This window comes from Hemicordylus capensis, chromosome 1 (assembly GCF_027244095.1).
Source record: "Hemicordylus capensis ecotype Gifberg chromosome 1, rHemCap1.1.pri, whole genome shotgun sequence".
In the NCBI taxonomy this organism is placed as follows: domain Eukaryota; kingdom Metazoa; phylum Chordata; class Lepidosauria; order Squamata; family Cordylidae; genus Hemicordylus; species Hemicordylus capensis.
This window is the reverse complement of record NC_069657.1, coordinates 159,286,662-159,306,829: the sequence shown is the minus strand read 5'-3', so window position 1 is coordinate 159,306,829 and position 20,168 is coordinate 159,286,662. Positions and strand designations below refer to the sequence as shown.

At 45.9% G+C, this 20,168-nt stretch overlaps 1 protein-coding gene across 3 annotated transcripts in view; it reads right to left on the bottom strand.

Annotated features, from left to right (window-relative positions):
• SLC15A2 (solute carrier family 15 member 2) overlaps positions 1-20,168 on the bottom strand; it is a 128,429-nt gene that overhangs the window by 17,081 nt on the left and 91,180 nt on the right. For all 3 annotated transcript variants that reach the window (XM_053283550.1, XM_053283561.1, XM_053283542.1), the window contains 3 exons: positions 10,774-10,938; positions 3,211-3,257; positions 1,813-1,923 (listed from right to left, as the gene is read on the bottom strand). In XM_053283550.1, coding sequence (XP_053139525.1) covers positions 1,813-1,923; positions 3,211-3,257; positions 10,774-10,938 — 323 coding nt within the window. The remainder of the gene's footprint in view (positions 1-1,812; positions 1,924-3,210; positions 3,258-10,773; positions 10,939-20,168) is intronic.

Sequence of the window (20,168 nt, the reverse complement as noted above, 5' to 3'; positions counted from 1 at the left end):
GTTCTCAGATATAGAATGGCTGTTATGAGGAGAAGAGACAAGGGGAATCAGGAAGAATTAACTGCATCTCTTCCCACTTCCCTACCAGCAAAGTTCCCAGTTTCATGTACCAGAAATGATAGCACTTGCTCTGTGCATCATCGCCTACATTTTTGATCGTGCAAAGAGAGGAAAGTCCAGCAATTGTTCATCTTTCCCCAGGTTTCATCCTTTCTTTTTTATTATTTATTCAGTTTTATTTAACATAAAAAGAAAGAAAGAAAACAATAATGATTACACAATCATCTCTTGAGCTTCCGAATTCAGTGAATATATATTACTTATTACAAATAACAATCCAAATTTCCCCTTCCACCCTTCTTTCATCCTTGCCCTGTAGTAAAAATTACAAACCAGTATAAGTAATGAATAAACCACCCTCAGGTTTCATCCTTTCACTTACCAATGGTGAAGCTGAGTTAAAGTGAAATCTCTCAGAAAAGTTCAGGGATGCAGGACATGGCTATAGTGGCTTTACTCTAGAGCAGGCCTGCTCAGGCCCCCCAGCTGTTTTTGGATTGCAACTCCCATTATCCCCAACCACAGTGGCCAATAGCCAAGGATTATAGGCATTATAGGCCAGCAACTGCAGGAGGGCCAAGGGTGAGCAGCCCTGCTCTAGAGAAATTAAGTACAACAAAATGCTCAAACATTCTCCCTCTCAACAGTGGATCAGCAACAGTGATCCACTGTTGGAAGAAACATTCTCCCAACAGTGGATCAGCCCTATCAATTCTAACAATGCAGATCACTTGTTGTGGAATATGTGTGAAGGGAGGGCATGGACTGATTGTGATTAATCCCAGGGTGCACCTGTATATCCAGTCAGGGTCACACCATGCAATCATTTCTGGCTGGGAAAGCTCCACATGAGTGCCATCAAGTCAAAGGAGCTCTGGCTTTTTGTAGCATATAAACTATGTTTCCTGCCTAGACCATTTTCCTTCCATCCAAGAGACTTTTGTTGGGCCATCTGATTATTCAGATTTGATATAATTGAGCCTGTTTTTTGAAGGCCCTGGATGTGGATGAGATTGATAGTATCAGAATAAAAGCAGAGCCAGAAGAGGAGCTGTAGCTCAGTGGAAGATCACCCACTCTGCATACAGAAGGTCCCACATTCAATCTCTGACTAGGTGGGCTAAGGGTCTGACTAAATGAGGCTATTCATACGTGTGTGCAAAACTGAGCTAAGGAAGCCCAGCCCGGTTTTGCACATGCATGTGCACCACTGGGATTGGGTCCAATCCCAGTGGCACTGTGGCAGCAAACCTGCCTATGGAGCATCTCTCTAAAACGAGGTGAGGGGGATCCCCAAAATGCATTGCGCACTCACACGGGGCATTATTGGAGCTCCAGGGGGAGCAACATGGAGTGATGAGTCCTGGTACCCTGACCCTCAGAGCTACTAGCAGCAGCCGGTGCTCATCTGGGCAGGTGATCTGCCTGCCCAAGGAAAAGAAACTGCTCATCTGCAGGGAGGTAAGCTCTTCAGGGCTTCCTCCCCTCTAACCCGATTGCCCTTTCTCACTGATCGTGAGAAAGGGTTCAATATAAGGCAGTTTCTTATAGTTACCTGACCAGAACGAGCCCTGAAAAATGTGCCTGCAGTGGGAAGTAAAGACATCATATGCTTATTATACTCATGTTATCTCTTTTCCTGCAATGAATGCAAAAAGGCTATATTCAAAATGGGACCAGAGATGCCACAGAGAACCCAAGAAAGGAAACTGAAGTTAGTTCAGAGCACGGAGATTTCCCACAAAACCTCACCTTCCCCGTGTCAGGGTCTTGTAGCTTGAAACACCATAACTTTTGTTAACACTGACAAACTCCTCATTGCCAAGAGTGATATTGACATCCTGGTCCAAAGTATTAATGAATCTGTAAGGAAACTTGATTTCATCATGACAGAAAATAAATAAAGTAAAATAAAGCATTAGATATTTTACTGGAGGCAGGCAATATATTTGAAGAGAAGATTTCATCTGTCTCTTAATGTTTATGGTAAGTTCGCCAGCCAAAAAAATACTATCAGTTAATAATTGTTTCTTGCGCTCATATATTTAACCTCTAAAGCCATGACTCCTCTCTTTGTAGGAGAAAGAGAATGATTGTTGCAGGTAATCCCTTCACAGTGGAATGGGATGGCTGAAGGCCAAACTACGTGTATAACATTATGTATCGTTTGGCCTTTAGGACAAAAATAATAACTTCTAGGGCTGTGCATCGTATTGGGTCCAGCAGGTGTGTTGAATCTTATATGCCCCTTTGTTGGGCATTATCAGACAGAGTTTCACCACAAAGGCAGGGAGCCCTTACAGTCGGGAGTCTAACTGAGATCCCTGCTGATATGCTTGAACTCCATCACAGATCTGACATGCTTGCGGGACCCCCGTCCTCCCCTGCCTTGCCCTCTCTTTCTGTCTCCTTCTCTCCCTTCCTTACCAGGACCATGAGACAGCATATGAAATATCCTCGGCCTTGCTGCTTGCCTTTGACTCACTTTCCTTCTTGGCCATATCCTGTTATGGACCATGGGCTGGCCCGTCCATTTTCAAAATATTTATCAGGAAGGGTACCTTCCTGCCGCCCCTACCCCTGCTCCTCGCCAAAAGGCTTCAAAAGCCTCACTGAGTGTGCTCGTCACGTCCTGTGTCACGTGCGATACACGGAGGTGACACGTGCGACATGTGTGCATGCAGTGAGGCTTTTGAAGCCTTTTGATGAGGAGCGGGGGTAGGGGCGGCAGGAAGGTACCCTGCCGCCCCAAATGCTTACAAAGCAGGGAGAGCTGGCGGAGGGAAAGCAGGGGGAAGGGTAGGTACACCCTCTCCCCTTAAAGATCCACCCCCCTGGCGTCGAACCGGCCCCAGGTCCTGACCGGTCTGGAGGCCCTTAGAATGGGCTCCAGACCGGTCCGTGCACATCCCTAGTAAGGATATAGGGAATTCCCTCCTCTTTGCTGCTCAGTGGCTTATTCTTATCCCTTCCTATCCTTTTCACTTCCTCACCAGCTACCACTGGGTGTAGCCAGAGCAAACAATTGTTACACAAAACAGCCCTTGCTCTAATTGTATTGATGAGATCCAAGACCTAGATAAACTGGGGCTAGCAGTTTCTGTCATACTAGAACAGCAAAGTAACAAATCACCAAAAGCCAGTTCACACCTCACAGCTGTCATTCCTTCTGTTTGCTTTTCTCCCAGGTCTTCAACCTAAACCCAAAGAAAAGCACAATCAGTGTATAATTGCTATTTAAATAAGGACTTTCTTACAACCAAAGAGCATTAGCATGAAAACCTAGGTTCTGAACATAGGCCTGTTGAACAGAGGGAAATTCTAGCAATGTGCTCTTTATTGGGTCCTGGATAGTTTAAATTCTGTAATGAAGGTATTTACTTCCCAAGCCCACACTGGAGTAAATGAGAAGCAGGGTAACTTTCTAAAGCCTCCCATTTCCTTAATGAGATGAAACCCTGTTGCCTCCAACACTTGTTCCTCTATTCTGAATTGGGTACATTCTTTGACAAATGTAAGTGATCAGCCAATCATGCTTTGGTTCCACTGATCAGTGGGGGGAGAGAATTGGAAAGAAAAATGAAGAGAGATTTACCAGGGTCAAGAGCTGGGTAGAGGCCCCCTCAGATGCAGTTACAGATAGGAAGTGTACAACTATATGTGCATTGAACATAATGTGTCTTCATGCATGTAGACCTGTACGTACATACATTGTATAAAGATTGTGCATACATTGAATATGACGTGAAAATAGGGCTATGGATGGCTGTGTATGTCCATGCAGTCTGAGGGTGATAGGCCACCTCCAGCCTCAGAGGCAGGATGCCTCTGAGTACCAGTTGCAGGGGAGTAACAGCAGGAGAGAGGGGATGCCCTCAACTCTGGCCTGTAGGCTTCCAGCGGCATCTGGTGGGTCACTGTGTGAAATGCTGGACTAGATGGGCCTTGGGCCTGATCCAGCAGGGCTTTCTTATGTTCTTATGGACCTCTGGCAGCAGCAAGAAGCACAAAGTCACAAGCCCTGAGTGATAATGGGTGACTGTTTGGGTGAAGACAAGGAAGCAGCAGCACTTCCCTTCAGCTGCGGCACCAAGAAGGGTGGGAATCGACAACTGCTTTTAGTGGAGGGGCTGTGTGTCTTCAGGTGTGCATATTCCCCAGTGCCAGAGCCCAATTTCAACACTCCTTTTAGAGAGCTGATTTCTTGATCTGCCCCAGCTGCAGCGGAAGTGTACAGGAAAGGTGTACAGGAAAGAAGTGTACAGGAAAGTAATATTGTCTGGAAGCATGGAAAAGCTCTAAATAAAGTAGTTTGTTTAGGAAATCCATCAAAAAGATAGATTAAGACCTATCATGCCGCGCGGCACCATTTTTGAGCAGCTTTAGCCAGTGCTGGGCTCCCAACCCTGCCTTTACAAGCAGGGAAAGGTGCTCTGGCTTGAACGTGATATTTACTTGCAAATGGGCCCTTACTTGCAGTCCTGTTTGCAGACTCAACCACACCCATGAGGCAGCGTCTGACATCAGATGTGCATGGGGTGTGGCTTGGGTGGTGAGGGGCTGCTGGTGTTCTCCCTGTGCCATGGCATAGCTTTAAATGCTCTCTTCCTCTAATTAAAATGCTTTTTAGGCTGCAGTTTCTTCTGAATAATAAAACACTCTCCCTCTCCCTCTCTCTCCCTCTCCCTCTCTCCCTCCCCCCAATTCTTTCCTTCCATGCCTATAAAAGGCCTTTGAGTGCTGTGGCAGCTTTCTATTGGTAAACAAACAACAAATTGTACAACAAATTGTACATAAACATGATAAATAATGAACAAATTGTTTGCAAACAATCAACAGCAGCATTTCCCTTGATAATGAATTCAAAATGATTACCATCACATTAGTAGATTCATCCAGTTATCAGGGCTGACCGACACTGATAAATTTTTCATCAATGGTTATAATGCTAACAAGTATACAAAGATGTTACTAAAACCATTCTCCTCCTCAAAAACAACTACTGCTAGCAAAAAAACAAATCAACCAACCCCAAACCAAAGACGTTAGAGCTGAATCAGAAAATTATACTGGCACAGCTAAGCCAGTATAGTTAAGATGAGGAGTGTTTTCAACATTCTGCCATTATAAGCCCGGAACATTCTATTGCTTATATAGTCAAATGTATCCACCCAATCCCTCTGAAATCGTGCACATGTCAACTAGGGGGCAAGAGACACCACCCTTCCAAATGTAGTGCAAATCCATTGTGAAATGGCTGAGATAACAGCAGTTTAGGTTTTTAACACCTAAAAAGAGGTTTCAAAGTTCTGGTGAGCTTTTTTCACCACAGATAGGGAGGCTGTTCTCATGACCAGCCTAACTGTGCCTGGGCTGGTCAAGAGAAGTGGCATGATCCTCATGGATCCTTCCGCTTCCCACCTACCTGACCCCCTTAATGATCCCAGCTTTTAGCCAAGGTCAAGGGTGCTCTCTTGCACCCTTAACCCAGCTACCAGGTATTGCGTGATTCCTTGGGCTACATGCATATTGGTTTCTTTGCAGAGGGGGTTGGTTTTACTGCCTTGCACTGTCTTGCTAGATCTTGTTTGTTTGTGGCTGTTGCAGCAGTCTGCAGTGTTTGATTTGGTTCCCTTGGATTTGCAGTTGTGCGGGCACAGCAGCAGCAGGTCTGTCGCTGTGGTGGTTTTTTGGTTTTCAGCTTGGTGTCTTTTTAGTTGTGTCACTGCATGTTGGTGTTGCAGCCTGCTAGGGGCACAAAACCAGGGTGGGTAGTAGGCACCCATGGGTGCCAACTGCCATCTAAACCCCAAAGCAATCAGGCACTCCTGTGATATTAGGTTATTTTTGAAAAAATCTTTTGCATGTTTTTCATTTCTCCCATAGGGGACAATGGGGATTTGAGGTGGCCCAGCTGGTCAATTCTCCCCTTTGGGGGTGCCTGGGTACCCCAAAGTGGGTTTGGGGGCACAGCAGGTTTTGCTACAACTCCCCCTAGGCAGCCCAAGCTTGTGGGGCATGTGAGTGTGTGTGTGTGTGTGTGTGTGTGTAAGGTTCTTCATAGGGATTCATGGAGAAAACTCATACAGCAACCAAGAATCCAATTTGTGTTTGGATTTGCTGCTGTATGAGTTCTCTCAATTAATCCCTATGAACTTTTCACACACACACACACACACACACACACACACACACACACACACACCTACTCTGATAGAGATAGACTTTTAAGAGGCCAGAAAAGAAAAAATTCCTGGTGCGGGGGACATATACCTCACCAGCTTGGGGCTGCTGGGAAGAATTGTGCTACAACCTGCTGTGCCCCCAAACCCACTTTGGGGTGACCACGCACCACCCTCAGGGTGGGAATGGGGCTGCCTCAAATCTCCATTATTCCCTATGGGGGAAATGCAAAATGTTTGCATTTTGAATTTTGAAAAATCTTCAAAAATCATTTAAAATCACAGGAGTGTCCAATGGGTAGGCACTCACCCCAGTTTTGTGACCCTAGGTCAGGGCTGCACAACTCAAATGCCCTAGTGGGCCGGAACCATCCACAATGTGGAGTGCAGGGGCCGAGATCAAATTTTTAGCACATTATTACATTAAAATTTAAATTATTATATTAGTTACTTGTGCATCTATCCCCCCGTCAATGGACCCATAGTTTTAACCAAGGATAGTGGTCAGATAATAGGTGCTGTCATTGTGTTCAATGAGTGGGGCCTCTAGAGTGCATGTCAGCCCCAAACAAATGCCAAGTCCTCTCCTCTCCTTAAACTGTTGTTGCTTTCAGGCTGCAATGCTAGGCATACTTACATGGGAGTAAGCCTCACTGGGAACATCATGGAGCATATTTCTGAGAACGCATGCACAGGATGGCGCTATAAGGCACTTTCCAGCTCTTGTGTTGCTGCAGAATACCTGAGGCGCCAGTAAAATAGTCTCTGCGGGCCGAATCCGGCCCCCGGGCCTTATGTTGTGCAGGCCTGCCCTAGGTGCTCTGCATAGGGGATAATGGGCCAGTTCGAGTCCCCATTATACTCTATGTAGAACCTTTTAGACCTGTTCAAATTTGAACCAAATGGGGAGTTTGAGCAAAACCAAAACTAAACCTAGCCACCCTGGTTCAAAGCTGGTTCGAATTCGAACCAAACAGGCCAAGCCGTTTTTGTGCACAGCCCTATACTGCAATCCCAATGAATCTGTAGCATTCCCCTGGTGCTGCTTCCACCGTGGCCATCTCTGGTGCAGTTCATTACATTCCTGGTACTGGGAGGGCCTCTTCTGCAGGAAGCAGAGCCCATGGGGCTGAGAATTCACAAGGACACTGGGAAAGCATATGGGGACATCTGAAAGTGTACTTCCTCCCAGCTCTCTTTCCATGGCTGCGGTAGAGTGAACTTGTGAGGGAATACAAGGAGGTGGCAACAGGTTGTGGAAGAGAATTCAAGCTAAAGTGAATGCCTATGAGGAAGCACAAGCTGATGACAGGGAAACGGGGGTCCTTGCAAGCTATATGAGGCAGTGGGTGCAGGGCAACTAATGGACTAATGGCGAGATTATTCGGGCCTTGCGTGGCATATAAGGTGGTGGCAAAAACAAGAAACACAGAGGTTTTACATCAGAAGTATGATGTAAAAGAACTGGAAGACTTCACTTTAAGAGCATGGGTAAGCTCTTCTACATGGTGTCCAATCAGATTTCCTTTTTAAAACTCCTGGAAATTCAGTAATCCAAAAACCTTTGGTTTGAGATGAGAGTTAAGATGCTTTACATTTTCACTCGTTCTCTAAAAATAATGGAAATTGTAAGTTAAAGTACCCATCTTAACTTAAGAACATAAGAGCATCACTGCTGGATCAGACCCAGGGCCTATCGAGTCCAGCATCCTGTTTCACACAGTGCCCACCAGATGCCTCTGGGGAGCCCACAAGCAGGAGGTATGTGCATGCCCCCTCTTCTGCCATTGCTTCCCTGCAACTTCTGTGCTATATAAACTGTAAAGACTTTGTATATTCTGATATATGATGATGGCTGTAAAAGAGAAGCTCCATGAACCCATGCTTTGCCTCGGTCCTTCATTTAGACATTGGGCTGCGAAGCGATGCATCCAGGCAGGCATTGAACAGGTACAGCTTCCCCAACCACTTCCTAGAGATACCCCTGATGAATTTCTGCCTGATGATCTCCGATCAAGGCGAAGTGTGGGTGTATGGAGCCTCATTACTAAATCCATCATCATATACCTGACTGTACAAAGTCTTTACAGCTTATATGGTGAGGAAATTAAGATGGGCACCTTAAGATGCTTTACATTTTCACTCATGCTCTAAAAAGAATGGAGATTGCAAGTTGAGATGGGCACCTTAACTTGCAATTTCCAGTCTTTTTAGAGCACGATTAAAAACGTAAAGCATCTTAACTATCATCCCAAATGAAAGGTTTTTGGATTACAGAATAAATTGTTTGACTTCTATGGCATGAACAGGTGTCTAGTAGGAACATAGGAACATAGGAAGCTGCCATATACTGAGTCAGACCATTGGTCTATCTAGCTCAGTATTGTCTTCACAGACTGACAGTGGCTTCTCCAAGGTTGCAGGCAGGAATCTCTCTCAGCCCTATGTTGGAGATGCTGGGGTGGGGGTGGGGAGTAAAGAGGAGAGAGAGCAGGACAGAGAGAGACAGAAAGGTTTGGCTTCATTTTGCACACCATGGCATCTAGTTATAACTATTGCAGGATCCAGAGAATGGAAGCACTAAAAGGCAGATGCCAGCTACATAAGAACATGGGAAATGGAATGAAAAAAGAACCAAGGGGTCAGAGGACATAAAGTCCATTAGAGAAGGGACACTCCTAACATTAAACTCTTGCCAACATCTCTAGGACTGCATTGTAAATTGGGTTAAATAATTACCTTTGTGATATCAATAGCATAGCATACAATAGTATCTTAAGACTACAGAACCGTAGTGTCATAGGATCTGAGTTAGAGGTATCTTCTAATCCAACTGCTCTGCCCCCCTCCCTTGTTTAACAGCCAGAAAGGCCCAATCCAGATTGGGGTCACGGGGTCAAAGAGTTAAAAACCCCTCCCCCTCCCCCCCCACATCAGAATCTGAGGGGTGAGTTAGATCTTCCTGTGCTAGTTGGGGATACACTCCCCAAGAAGGAGCAGGTGTGCAGCTTGGGAGTACTCCTGGACCCAGGCCTCAGCCTGGTATCTCAGGTGGAGGCCATGGCCAGGAGTGCTTTCTATCCTGCACCCATTCCTTGAAGAGGATGACCTCAAAACAGTGGTGCATCTGCTGGTAACCTCCAGACCAGACTACTGCAATGCGCTCTAAGTGGGGCTGCCTTTGTACATAGTCCGGAAACTTCAGTTAGTTCAGAATGCGGCAGCCAGATTGGTCTCTGGGGTAACCTGGAGATACCGTATTATGCCTGTTTTGAAACAGTTACACTGGCTGCCGATACGGTTCCGGGCAAAATACAAAGTGCTGGTTATTACCTTTAAAGCCCTGAATGGCTTAGGTCTGAGTTATCTTAGAGAGCGCCTTCTTCTACATGATCCCCACCACATGTTAAGGTCATCTGAGGAGATCCGTCTCCAGTTGCCACAGGTTCGTCTGGTGGCAACGCAGAGGCAGGCCTTCTCTGTAGCTGCTCCTGGGCGGTGGAATGCACTCCTGGCAGAAATTCGTAATTTGAGATCATTACTGTCCTTCAGGAGAGCCCTTAAAACCTATCTGTTTGGCCTGGCCTTCCAGGGTTTTTAAATGATTGACAAACTGTTTTAAATTGCTGCTCTAATTTCCAGGGTTATTAAGCTGTTTGAATTGTTGAATTGGTTTTATTCTGTTTTTATAGTTTAATTTTAACTGTTAACTTGATTTAATTGTTTTTATCATGCTGTAAACCTCCCTGAGCCATTTTGGAAGGGCGGTATATAAATCTAATAAATAAATAAATAGTAAATAATAAATCATGATCCTGATCTTGTCAGATCCTCCCATGGCTGTTACTTTCAGGAAATAGCAATAGCACTTACATTTATATACTGCTCTATAGCCGGAGCTCTCTAAGCGGTTTACAATGATTTAGCATATTGCCCCCAACATTCTGGGTACTCATTTTACTGACCTCGGAAGGATGGAAGGCTGAGTCAACCTTGAGCCCCTGGTCAGGATCGAACTTGTAACCTTCTGGTTACAGGGCAGCAGTTTTACCACTGCGCCACCAGGGGCTCAAATACCAAAAAGAACCCCACCAAAAACCCAAAAACCCACCAACAACAACAAACCTTCAAACAAGCACATCACAGCCAATATAATGAGGCTATTCCCATGATCCCTAAGCCTGCTCTCCCTGCAGACCCAGAAGAAGCTCTTCTCGCCAATCGTGGGAAGAGCTTCACTGTGTAGTTTGGCCCTCAGATGCCATGAAGCCATGTAGCAGAAAAATATGGTTTTGAATTCCAGGGTGTGTGGTATGCAGGGTTACTCAGAGGGTTCCAAACCTAAAATGCTACAATTGGAAAATTGAATTATCAGGCCCAGCACATTCATACCCTCAAATATCTGGTGGATTGTTACCATTAAATCAGATACCACGACTGCAATCTTCCCTTTGAATTCACCTGGTAATATATAGAATACTTGTTTTTTTCTCAAATATCTGGTTTTGCCCCATTCGATCTCCACACTTACTAAGTGGCTTGTTAGGCTTCCTTCTGCCTTGTAGACAATTAAGCTGTACATTGACTTTTCGTGGATAGTATGATTAAATATGGAAGGTGATTCTTGGTCCTGGATCTTAAAAAGAACACTTTGTTGATCACTGTTCAGAATTAATTTGGAGTAATCAGCAGGGTCCTGTGGAAAAGGAAGGGGGAGAAAAGGGGGGAGTTTATTCTGTGAAGAAAAATATCAAACATTTTCCCGAGTAATTCTGAATCAGCTAGTGCAGAGACCATATTTATCTTCAGTGTGATGAAGTTGCCATAAAAATATTTAACATTGTCAATTTCACCCGGACAATTTTGGGAGGGAAACATGTTCCCCCTTGTGGTGGCAGCTGGAATTTACTGCTGCTCGTACTTATGAAGCTTTTCACCAGACATAATAAATACTAGTTGTTGTTGTTTACATTTATATCTCGCTCTTCCTCCAAGGAGCCCAGAGCGTTGTACTACATACCTAGGTTTCTTCTCACAACAACCCTGTGAAGTAGGTTAGGCTGAGAGAGAAGCGACTGGCCCAGAGTCTGCCAGCAAGTATCACGGCTGAATGGGGATTTGAACTCGGGTCTCCCCCGTCCTAGTCCGGCACTCTAACTACTACACGTCATTAATAAAGCATATACCTCCACAAGAAATTGACAGTGTAACTGACCATTACATTCTATGCCCAAGTGAAACCCATGGGACAAACTGCTTTTTGTCAACCTAACCTGTAGCACCTTTTCAAAAGAGAAAGGCCACATTCGCACATAATGTGAAACCAGAAGTCACAGGACCTGCGGTTAATTGGTCTAACCATGAATCGCATCACAGCTGTTCGTCTAACTATGGTCCGGCAACCTCCGGAGCCCCTCCCTCTTCCTGGTCTGTCAAGGCTGCATCCCAGCAAGCTCCATAGTGCTCACGTCGCCAGACTGTGGGCAAGGCTTCAGCACTTGGCGTCAGAGTGGCAGCCATTGGTCACAATTGTCAAGGGGGTGTACTGAGCACGATCATACCTTTTCAGAATGGTCCACCCACCCTCAGCAGGGAATGGGTATTTAATTCCCTTTAAATGCCATGACATGCCAGCCCTTCTTCTGGCAGCGACTGCACCGCTGCCATCCTAAGAGTCCCAAAATGAAACTGTCTTGCACAAGCACAATGGTTGGCGGGTGGGGGTCTGGGGGGGCACTATTTCCTGTTACTAAGGAAAGGAAAGGGAACATGATGACTTTCTAGGAGAGGATATGTATATGAGGGAGGGCAAAGGATCCTAGGTTCTTGCCCACTGTGGCCAAGGATGCACTTGCGAGGACTCACCCCGGCAAATCAATCCATGGAGACCAAGCCACACTCCTGCCTCTGTGGCAGCTTGTCACCAGTAGACTAGCATTCTCATGAGAGGGTCAGTCTACTGAGGAGGACCTTGGGCTCAAAAACCTTTGATCTTCCATTGTACTGCACGCCCATGAGGGACAGCACCCAACAAAGGAGGCCCTGCTTGCATGCCGCCCCCCCCCCCCAGCTCTCTCTGGTTATACAACTTTTGCACAGCTACCCCCCTCCTCCCCAGGGAAACCTTTCACACACCCAAAGGAGATTTTGATGCTCCAAGTGTCAGAGTGTAGCTGCCTTGTGCAGACTGGGGAACAGATCTTTACTCTCATCTGAAATCCCCAGGTTCAGACCAGTGTTTCACTGTATGCAGATCTGCCTCCATGGGGAATTGTGGAAGAGGAGAGCCCTGATTTCCAGCGGCCCCAGGAGAGTGGGGTCACCGTTCTAGGCACAAGTAAAGGTGGACATGTTCAAATGGGTGGATGGGCTGGCAGGGGGCATGCTCTGAGAGCTTCTTGGTGACAGTCAAGAGAGAGCTGTTGCCAGGGTAGCTGTCCCCACAGCTTGCTTATATAGAGCCATCTGGCTGGGTGGCATCTGTCATCTGGCCCCCATGAGAGAGTGATCCATGGGAGAAGTGGGACTGTCGTCAAACATTGTTAGAGATTTTGGCCAACACCCCTGTCCACACATACGGTTCTTCTCATGCGTTCTGAAGGGGGTATCCGCAAGGTCTTACACTCTCATGAGTGAGCAGTCTGTTCCAGATCAGCATCTGTCATCATAACATATGACAAATTGCTCCTTTCACTGGGGCAGTGCTGAACCTGCCACCTGGCCCTTCTCATGAGTAAACCAAGGGGATGAGCCCTGGGTATTGCCGCCCTGCCATATGTTTTCTTCCCAGTGCTCTCATGGGGTTGCCCTGCCCGTGTAGCCATCTTGAAGGGGTGTACTTGTGAACATACACCATTGTTGCATCATTTGTGGGGAGCAAAGCACCTAGTGCCCATCTTTTCATCCTGTCGCTTTTCTTTCCGGCTTGCCAGGAGGGGGGAACAAGGGACAGAGTGGGAGGAGGGAATGCCCCTGTGTGACTTGCCATTTGACAGGCTGACAAGCCTAGGCTGGAACATGGCAGCTTCCCTGTTGCCCGGCAACTGCTTTGTTGAATCAGAGTCAGGGGGACAGGGCGAGTGCCGGAGAGACCACCAATAAGAAGCACTGCAGGCATGGAGTGAGTGCGATCTCAGGCGGGTCTACGCTGCCCTCTCTATGATTGCGGCTCCAGAAAGTGAACAAAACCACGATTATGGCACCATCCATGTTTGGACAGAACAATGCTGCCACCAAACCCCAGGTTGGGGCAGCAAAACTTACTACAAATCGAAGGTTCAAACTGGAGTTTGGTGAGGCAAACTGCAGGTTGCTTTTGCCACAAAACCACGGTTGCATGAATTTGGATGGAACTGAGTTCCAACCTCTGCCTTGTTTAATTGCAGTTTCACGTTACATGCTAATGTGCTCATAGTCTTGCCTGTTACTCACATTTATCTATGTCCTGGTAACATCCAGATTTGACCACTACATTGCATTGAACATGGAGATGCCCTTTGTGATGAAATATGTTAGGAGGAGAAAGTATGTATTGGATTGGATCATGTGGCGTTTTAGGATGTAATTTGTTCAGGACGGGGTTAACTCTAAGCTCTGCAATCAGGATGGGAAACCCCTGGTGGAAGGGAAAGTGGCAGCTGAAGAAAGAAAATATCAGTTAATGTATGCTGATGGGAAGAACAGCCTGGTGAAGAAAAAGCTGGGGAAACAACAACAGTATATGGTTTTGAATTACAAAAGCTTGGGTCATCTGTAAAAGCTGTGGAGAAATTATAAGACATTTCCAATGAGGACTCTGTATGACTTGTGTGTGTGAGGAACGAAACTGTGTAAAGTGTAACATAACAGTTTAATAACAAAGTAAGCCAGCAAGCCTACTTTTCAGTCATGGAGGGTCATTAGTGGGAGGGGGGTTAGGAGTTCCAAAATTGGACCCCCTGTAAGCCCTTTAACACCCCTAAAGAGGCACCCAGAATGGTCATGCTTGCCCATAAGAGGGTCCAGGAATGAGGCAGTGGTTCCAGAAGCCTCTTAGGGTGACCAGCTAAAGAAGGAGCCTAGCAGCCACTCCCCATCTGTCTAGGCACCCCGGTCTAGGCACCCCAATCCCTCAAACCAATTTCCCCTATGCATTCCATCCTGAAGACCTAAGGGCAAAGCAGCCAAGCTCACCTTTTTACCGATTTACTCAGTTGAACTCCTGACCTGGACACTAAAGTCATTCAGTCAGTCTCTCAAGCTCTATCTAGTCTCCAGAATCAACATGCCAGTGTTCCAAAAGTCAACATTTAGCCTTCATCCTCAGGAAATCATAGGGACATAGGAAGCTGCCATATACTGAGTCAGACCTTTGGTCCATCTAGCTCACTGTTGTCTACACAGACTGGTAGTGGCCTCTCCAGTGTTGCAGGCTGAAGTGTTTCTCAGCCCTATCTTGGAGATGCCAGGAACCTTCTGCATGTAAGCATGCAGATGCTCTTCCCAGAGCGGCTCCATCCCCTAAGGGGAATATCTTACAGAACTGGATCATGATCCATTGCATTAATAAGGAATGGGTTCTGTCCCTGCGCAGGGACCTCGTGGGTAGACTGACTAGCAACTTGTGACGCCCACTCTGCCCTGCACGTGCTCTGTGCTTCCGTTGAAATTGGCAGTTGGCGGTGCCATTTTCTCAATTTCTATTTGACCACCAAAGCATCAACACATCGTTGCTGGCTCCTCGGTTTATCTAGAAACAAACAGAAAAGAAAGAGAAACACTCATACTTTGGACTTCACTGACTTTAGGACTGTTTTAAGACCATTCTTTGCTTAATGGATTGGATTGGTTAAACGGACTTTACTTTTGCTGCCACGGGAGAAAACCTCGGGGCATTCCTTGTTGACATGGAATTGAATTTTTTTTTTAAAAAAACATGTGTAGACTGCTGTGCAAAGTACCATCAACGGACTATCATGACTCATGTTTACTGTGTTTGGGAGACCAACACAGCACTACAATGTGTAAAATTTGCTGCTCATTTTCAAAACAATGAAGAACAGAGCGCTCCACCTTGATGAGGCATTATGACCGGCAACACCGAGACCGAACTTCCCTTCGACATCAGGGTCGCAGACATGCTCGATGCCAAGCTCAATACTGAGCATGCAGGGATCTCCGGATGCACAGTCTAAAACTGCTGCTGAGGGAGTAGAGCCTGTTTTTAAAAGACCAGAGGAGTCAGTAAGTCAGCTCACTGTCATAAAGACAAGAAGCACAAACACTCCTCAGATGAGGAGAGTGATTCTCTGCCCCATAAGAAGCACCATAGCAAAGCCAAGGGCAGTACACCGTCCCCAACTGCAGTGCAAGCGTACAGTCAGCATTTGGTGTCGGGAGTGACTCGGTCGACATCAATGCAACAGCACGACATTGGGGTCGATGCCAAAGGCTCCAACATCAACATCCAATTCTACCGTAACCTCAGACCACATGATGGTATCGATGTCGATGCAGCCTTTTTGGCACTGACAACGAAATCAGCGGCTTCTCCTCTAGCAGCAGTACCACCCATAAGATTACTTCTGCTGTCTCCAGCAAAAACACCCATGCAATCCCTATGGACTCCCCAACATGAGAATATGGGGGAGAAAGGGGATTTCTTGGATCTGGCAGCAGAGCATAAACAAGATGATGATGTATCCTTAGACCAAAATACTGCTACTTCTTTACTGGCAATGTTGGATTCCTCGACAAGCATCCCTTCGGGTTTGATTTTTCATGAATTCCTTAGTAGTGGCCTCGACATTGAACAAGATGTCAAGGAAGTGCCCATGTCATATCTAAAAACTCCATCAATGTCGCCACTACACATCATTACTATAACATCTACGATGCCCTTCCAAATGATGTCTCCCTTGTGCATACCAGAGCCTGTAGTGACGTGTACTGTCCCTGTATTAACGAGACTAAAGGCACCAGCTACGATGACATAAGTGTTTGTGCCACTCACATGGAAGTCGCATGAAGTCACAAGGTGCAGTATGTAAGTACTCAGGGGTTCCTGCAGCACAACGTTTAAGGACTGCCAAGTCAAAGAGAGCTTACACATTAATGTTGTTTTTGGCATTCAGCATTGCCTAATCTACCGGATGATTGTGTAGAATACCTCCAGTGGAAGGCGCAACCCAGTACAGCCTGCAGAAAGCATACAGAGGTTATTGGGACTAATGGTGTCCTGCAATGCCACGGTACTACAGGTATACACACGTCTGCGTATGATGCCACTGCAGAAGTGGTATCTCAGGAACTTCCATCCCAATGTCGACAGCCAAAAGAAGCTGCTGACACTCCCACAGACGGACTACATTCTCTACGCTGGTGGACAGTGAGGACCAATCTGTTGGAAGGGGACTAGATGGGCCTTGGGCCTGATCCAGCAGGGATGTTCTTATGTTGGTGACGATGGATGTGTCCCTGTTGGGATGGGGGACCCATTGTGCTGAGCATCAATTGCAAAGGCAATGGACAAAACAGAATACCCAATGGCACATAAACTACTTGGAACTGCTAGCAGTATTTATGGCACTAAAAGCTTTTGTACTGCTGCTCAGGAACACAGTGGTGTAAATCCAGCTGGACAATACAACAGCTATTGCGTATCTCAGCCGACAAGGTGGGACAGTATCCTATTCGGTCTGTGCCTTGAGCATACCGATATAGGAATGGTGCATCACCCATGGAGTGTATCCTCTAGCCAAACACATAAGAGGTGTGGACAATATATTAGCGGACGTCCTCAGTTGCTTGAAACAGCTCAACCAATGCCATGAATGGGAGATCAACAGCATCTGTCTCCAACAGGTTTTAGACTCGTGGGGACTTCCAACTGTGGACAGGATTGCAACTGCTGCTAACAGAAAGTGTCAGAGATACTGCTCACGTGCAGGAGTCAGCAGGAGATCACTGGGAGATGCCTTTCAACATCAGTGGAACAAGGGCCTCCTATATCTATTTCCATCATGACCGTTAGTCAATCGTGTGCTGGCACTGATCATGAGGGACAACTCAACCTGCATTCTGGTGATGCCACGGTGGCCACAGCAACCCTGGTTTGCACCGCTACTCAAACTCTCAAGGAGGAGTTACCACTGGTCCTTGACCAGACCTTCTGGTATGGGAAGGTGGAAAGGTGCAACACCCAGATATGAAGATTCTGCAAATGACAGCGTGGAGAATCGGGTTTTTAAAGCGATTTTACTTAATAATCGAAGACTGTCAACAAGAAAAAATTATAGGAGCAACTGGAAAAGGTTCACATTATATGCACATAAGCATGATTATCCCCTAGAAAGGCTACTTTAAAACAGATGTTGCAGTACATGACCTCATTGAAGCTTAGTGGCTTGGCAAATGTGTCCCTAAGGGTCCATCTAGCTACTATATTGTCAAAGCATAGGAGGTCGGATGGATCAACAGTATTCTCCCACCCTGACTGTAAAAGATTTTTAAAAGGAATTAATAATTTATATCCACCAATAAGGAAACTAATGGAACAATGAAGTTGTCCTTGGTATTGTTTTCCTTAACTGAAGGCCCCTTTGAGCCAATGAAGGAGGCGACTCTCAAATTAGTCACTTTAAAAACTGCATTCCTAATTGCCATCACTACTGCCAGGTGTGTGAGCAAGTTGACAGCGTTGCGTACAGACATCCTGTACACTCAGTTCTATCTGCAGAAGGTAGTCATGAGACTGGACCCCAATTTCCAACCAAAGGTAGTGATGGAGTTTCATCTAAGCCAAGAAATAACCCTACCAACCTTCTTTCAAAATCCAGAGACAACACTGGAGAAGGCACTACATTCTTTGGATGTACGTCGTTCACTGTTATATTACTTGGAAAAAACCAAAGCAATAAGAAAAACAAAGAAACTTTTTGTAGCTTACAAAGGAGAAGGCAAAGACCAACCAATCTCGAGACGGAAACTGGCGCATTGGTTGGTGGAGTTGATTGTGCAGACTTACAAACTGGTATGGATGGATGGATCCCCCATGCACAATAAGAGCACATTCAACGAGAGCATACGCTGCTTTGGCAGCACATTTGTCGGGGATTAGGATGGCAGATATTTGTGCAGCTGCGACATGGTCTTCTCAGTAGCCATTTGTAAAACATTATGCCATTGACCTGCGATTGACTGAGCAGGCAGGCTTTGGGAGGAGTGTGTTGAAAAGGGTGTTGCCATAGACTTCTGGGTCTTCTGTGCCCTCCACCATATTGAGAAGCTGGCTAGGCACCCATTCCTTATGAATGCAATGGATCACGATCCACATAAACAAGTTGCTCACCTATAAATTATGATCTGGTAGTGATCTGTTGTATTCATAAGACACCCCCACCCCAAACCTCCCCACAACAGTAGTAAAAAACAAAACCAAACCTTGAAGGATCATAAGAAGATTGTCAGGATATGGCAGTCTACAAGAAACTGAGAAAATGGTGCCCCCAACTGCTGATTTTAATGGAAGCATAGAGCACATGCAGGGCAGAATGGGCATCATGAAGAGCTAGCCAGTCTACCCACAAGGTCCCTGCACAGGCTCAGAACCCCTACCAGATCATAACTGAGCAACCTGTTATGCTCATTGTAACGAACAGGCAGTAACAGCCTTTCTTTTCCTGTAAAGAGCGAAATGGAAGTGTACCCTGTCCTGACTGACAGGCTAGGGATCAGCCATTCAGCCCACAGTGGGTGGGACCTAGAGGCCATGAGGCAGGAAGAGAAGCATGCCTTGGTTCAGAAGGAACTAGGTGGGAGGCGAGGAAAGCAAAGGCAAAAAGGCTTAGTGAGGAGCAATGGCATTTTGTTCCCTCATGGTCAAAAGCTAGCCTGGAGATTTCTCTCAAGAAGCTGGAAGCCGGCTGATGAGCAAGAGGGATGCAGCCAGGAGCAGTCTGGCTGCAGGGGAATCTCTCTCTGCAGGTCCAGGGAAAGCCAGGAAACTTGAATCCTCTGCCATGGCTTTGGTGAGTTCAAGGAAAGAAGCCAGGGTTTTGGCTTCAGAAAGGCTTAGTACTACCGTACTGCTACTACTACGAATATCTATATATCGCTCTTCAACAAAATTCTCAAAGTGGTTTACATAGAAAAATAAATAATACATAATTAAGATGGTCCCCTATCCCCACAGGGCTCACAATCTAAAAACAAACATAAGGTAGACACCAGCAACAGCCACTGAAGGGATGCTGTGCTGGGGTTGGATAGGGCCAGTTGCTCTCCACCTGCTAAATATAAGAGAATCACCGCTTTAAAAGATGTCTCTTTGCTCAGTTAGCCAGGGAATAATTTGTAGTTAGAGTGTGTTAGATTGCTTTTCTTTTTGCGCTTTGCAAATCCTTACTACTGGTCTATTGTGTTTTATCTATAACGTAACTAAGCTAAGGAAAATGAACCAGCATCCCTTTCCAACTAGGATGTTGCAAAAGTCTCGGTAGACTCTCAAAGGTGTTTTTTGTATTTTCTTACATTTGTGTTCTTTCCAACTGTATTTTCTTACATTTGTGTTCTTTCCACGATTTTTAAAATGTGCCACCCCAGTATCATTTGAGGGTGCTTTTTTGATGTATTCTTGTAGTTACTGAGTGTTCCTTTTTCCTGTAACTTAAAGCCTCAGATTGAAGCAGTCTGTAGTATTTTGAATAAAGTTTTCTCTTTTTGTTCTTTGTATTTTACCTGCCTCTGAGTGGATTTCTAACTCAGGAAAAGGGGTTTTTTACTCTGGTGCAAACACATCTCAATTTTAAATTGCTCAGCAACACTACTGGGTCTTCTCATCACATGTAGGCCACATGTGGAAGGCTTTTTAGACTTTTCCCTTAGAAAAGAGAAGGAGGGTCTCCCTGGACATTCACCCAAATCTGGGGGTGGGAGCAAACCCTGTAA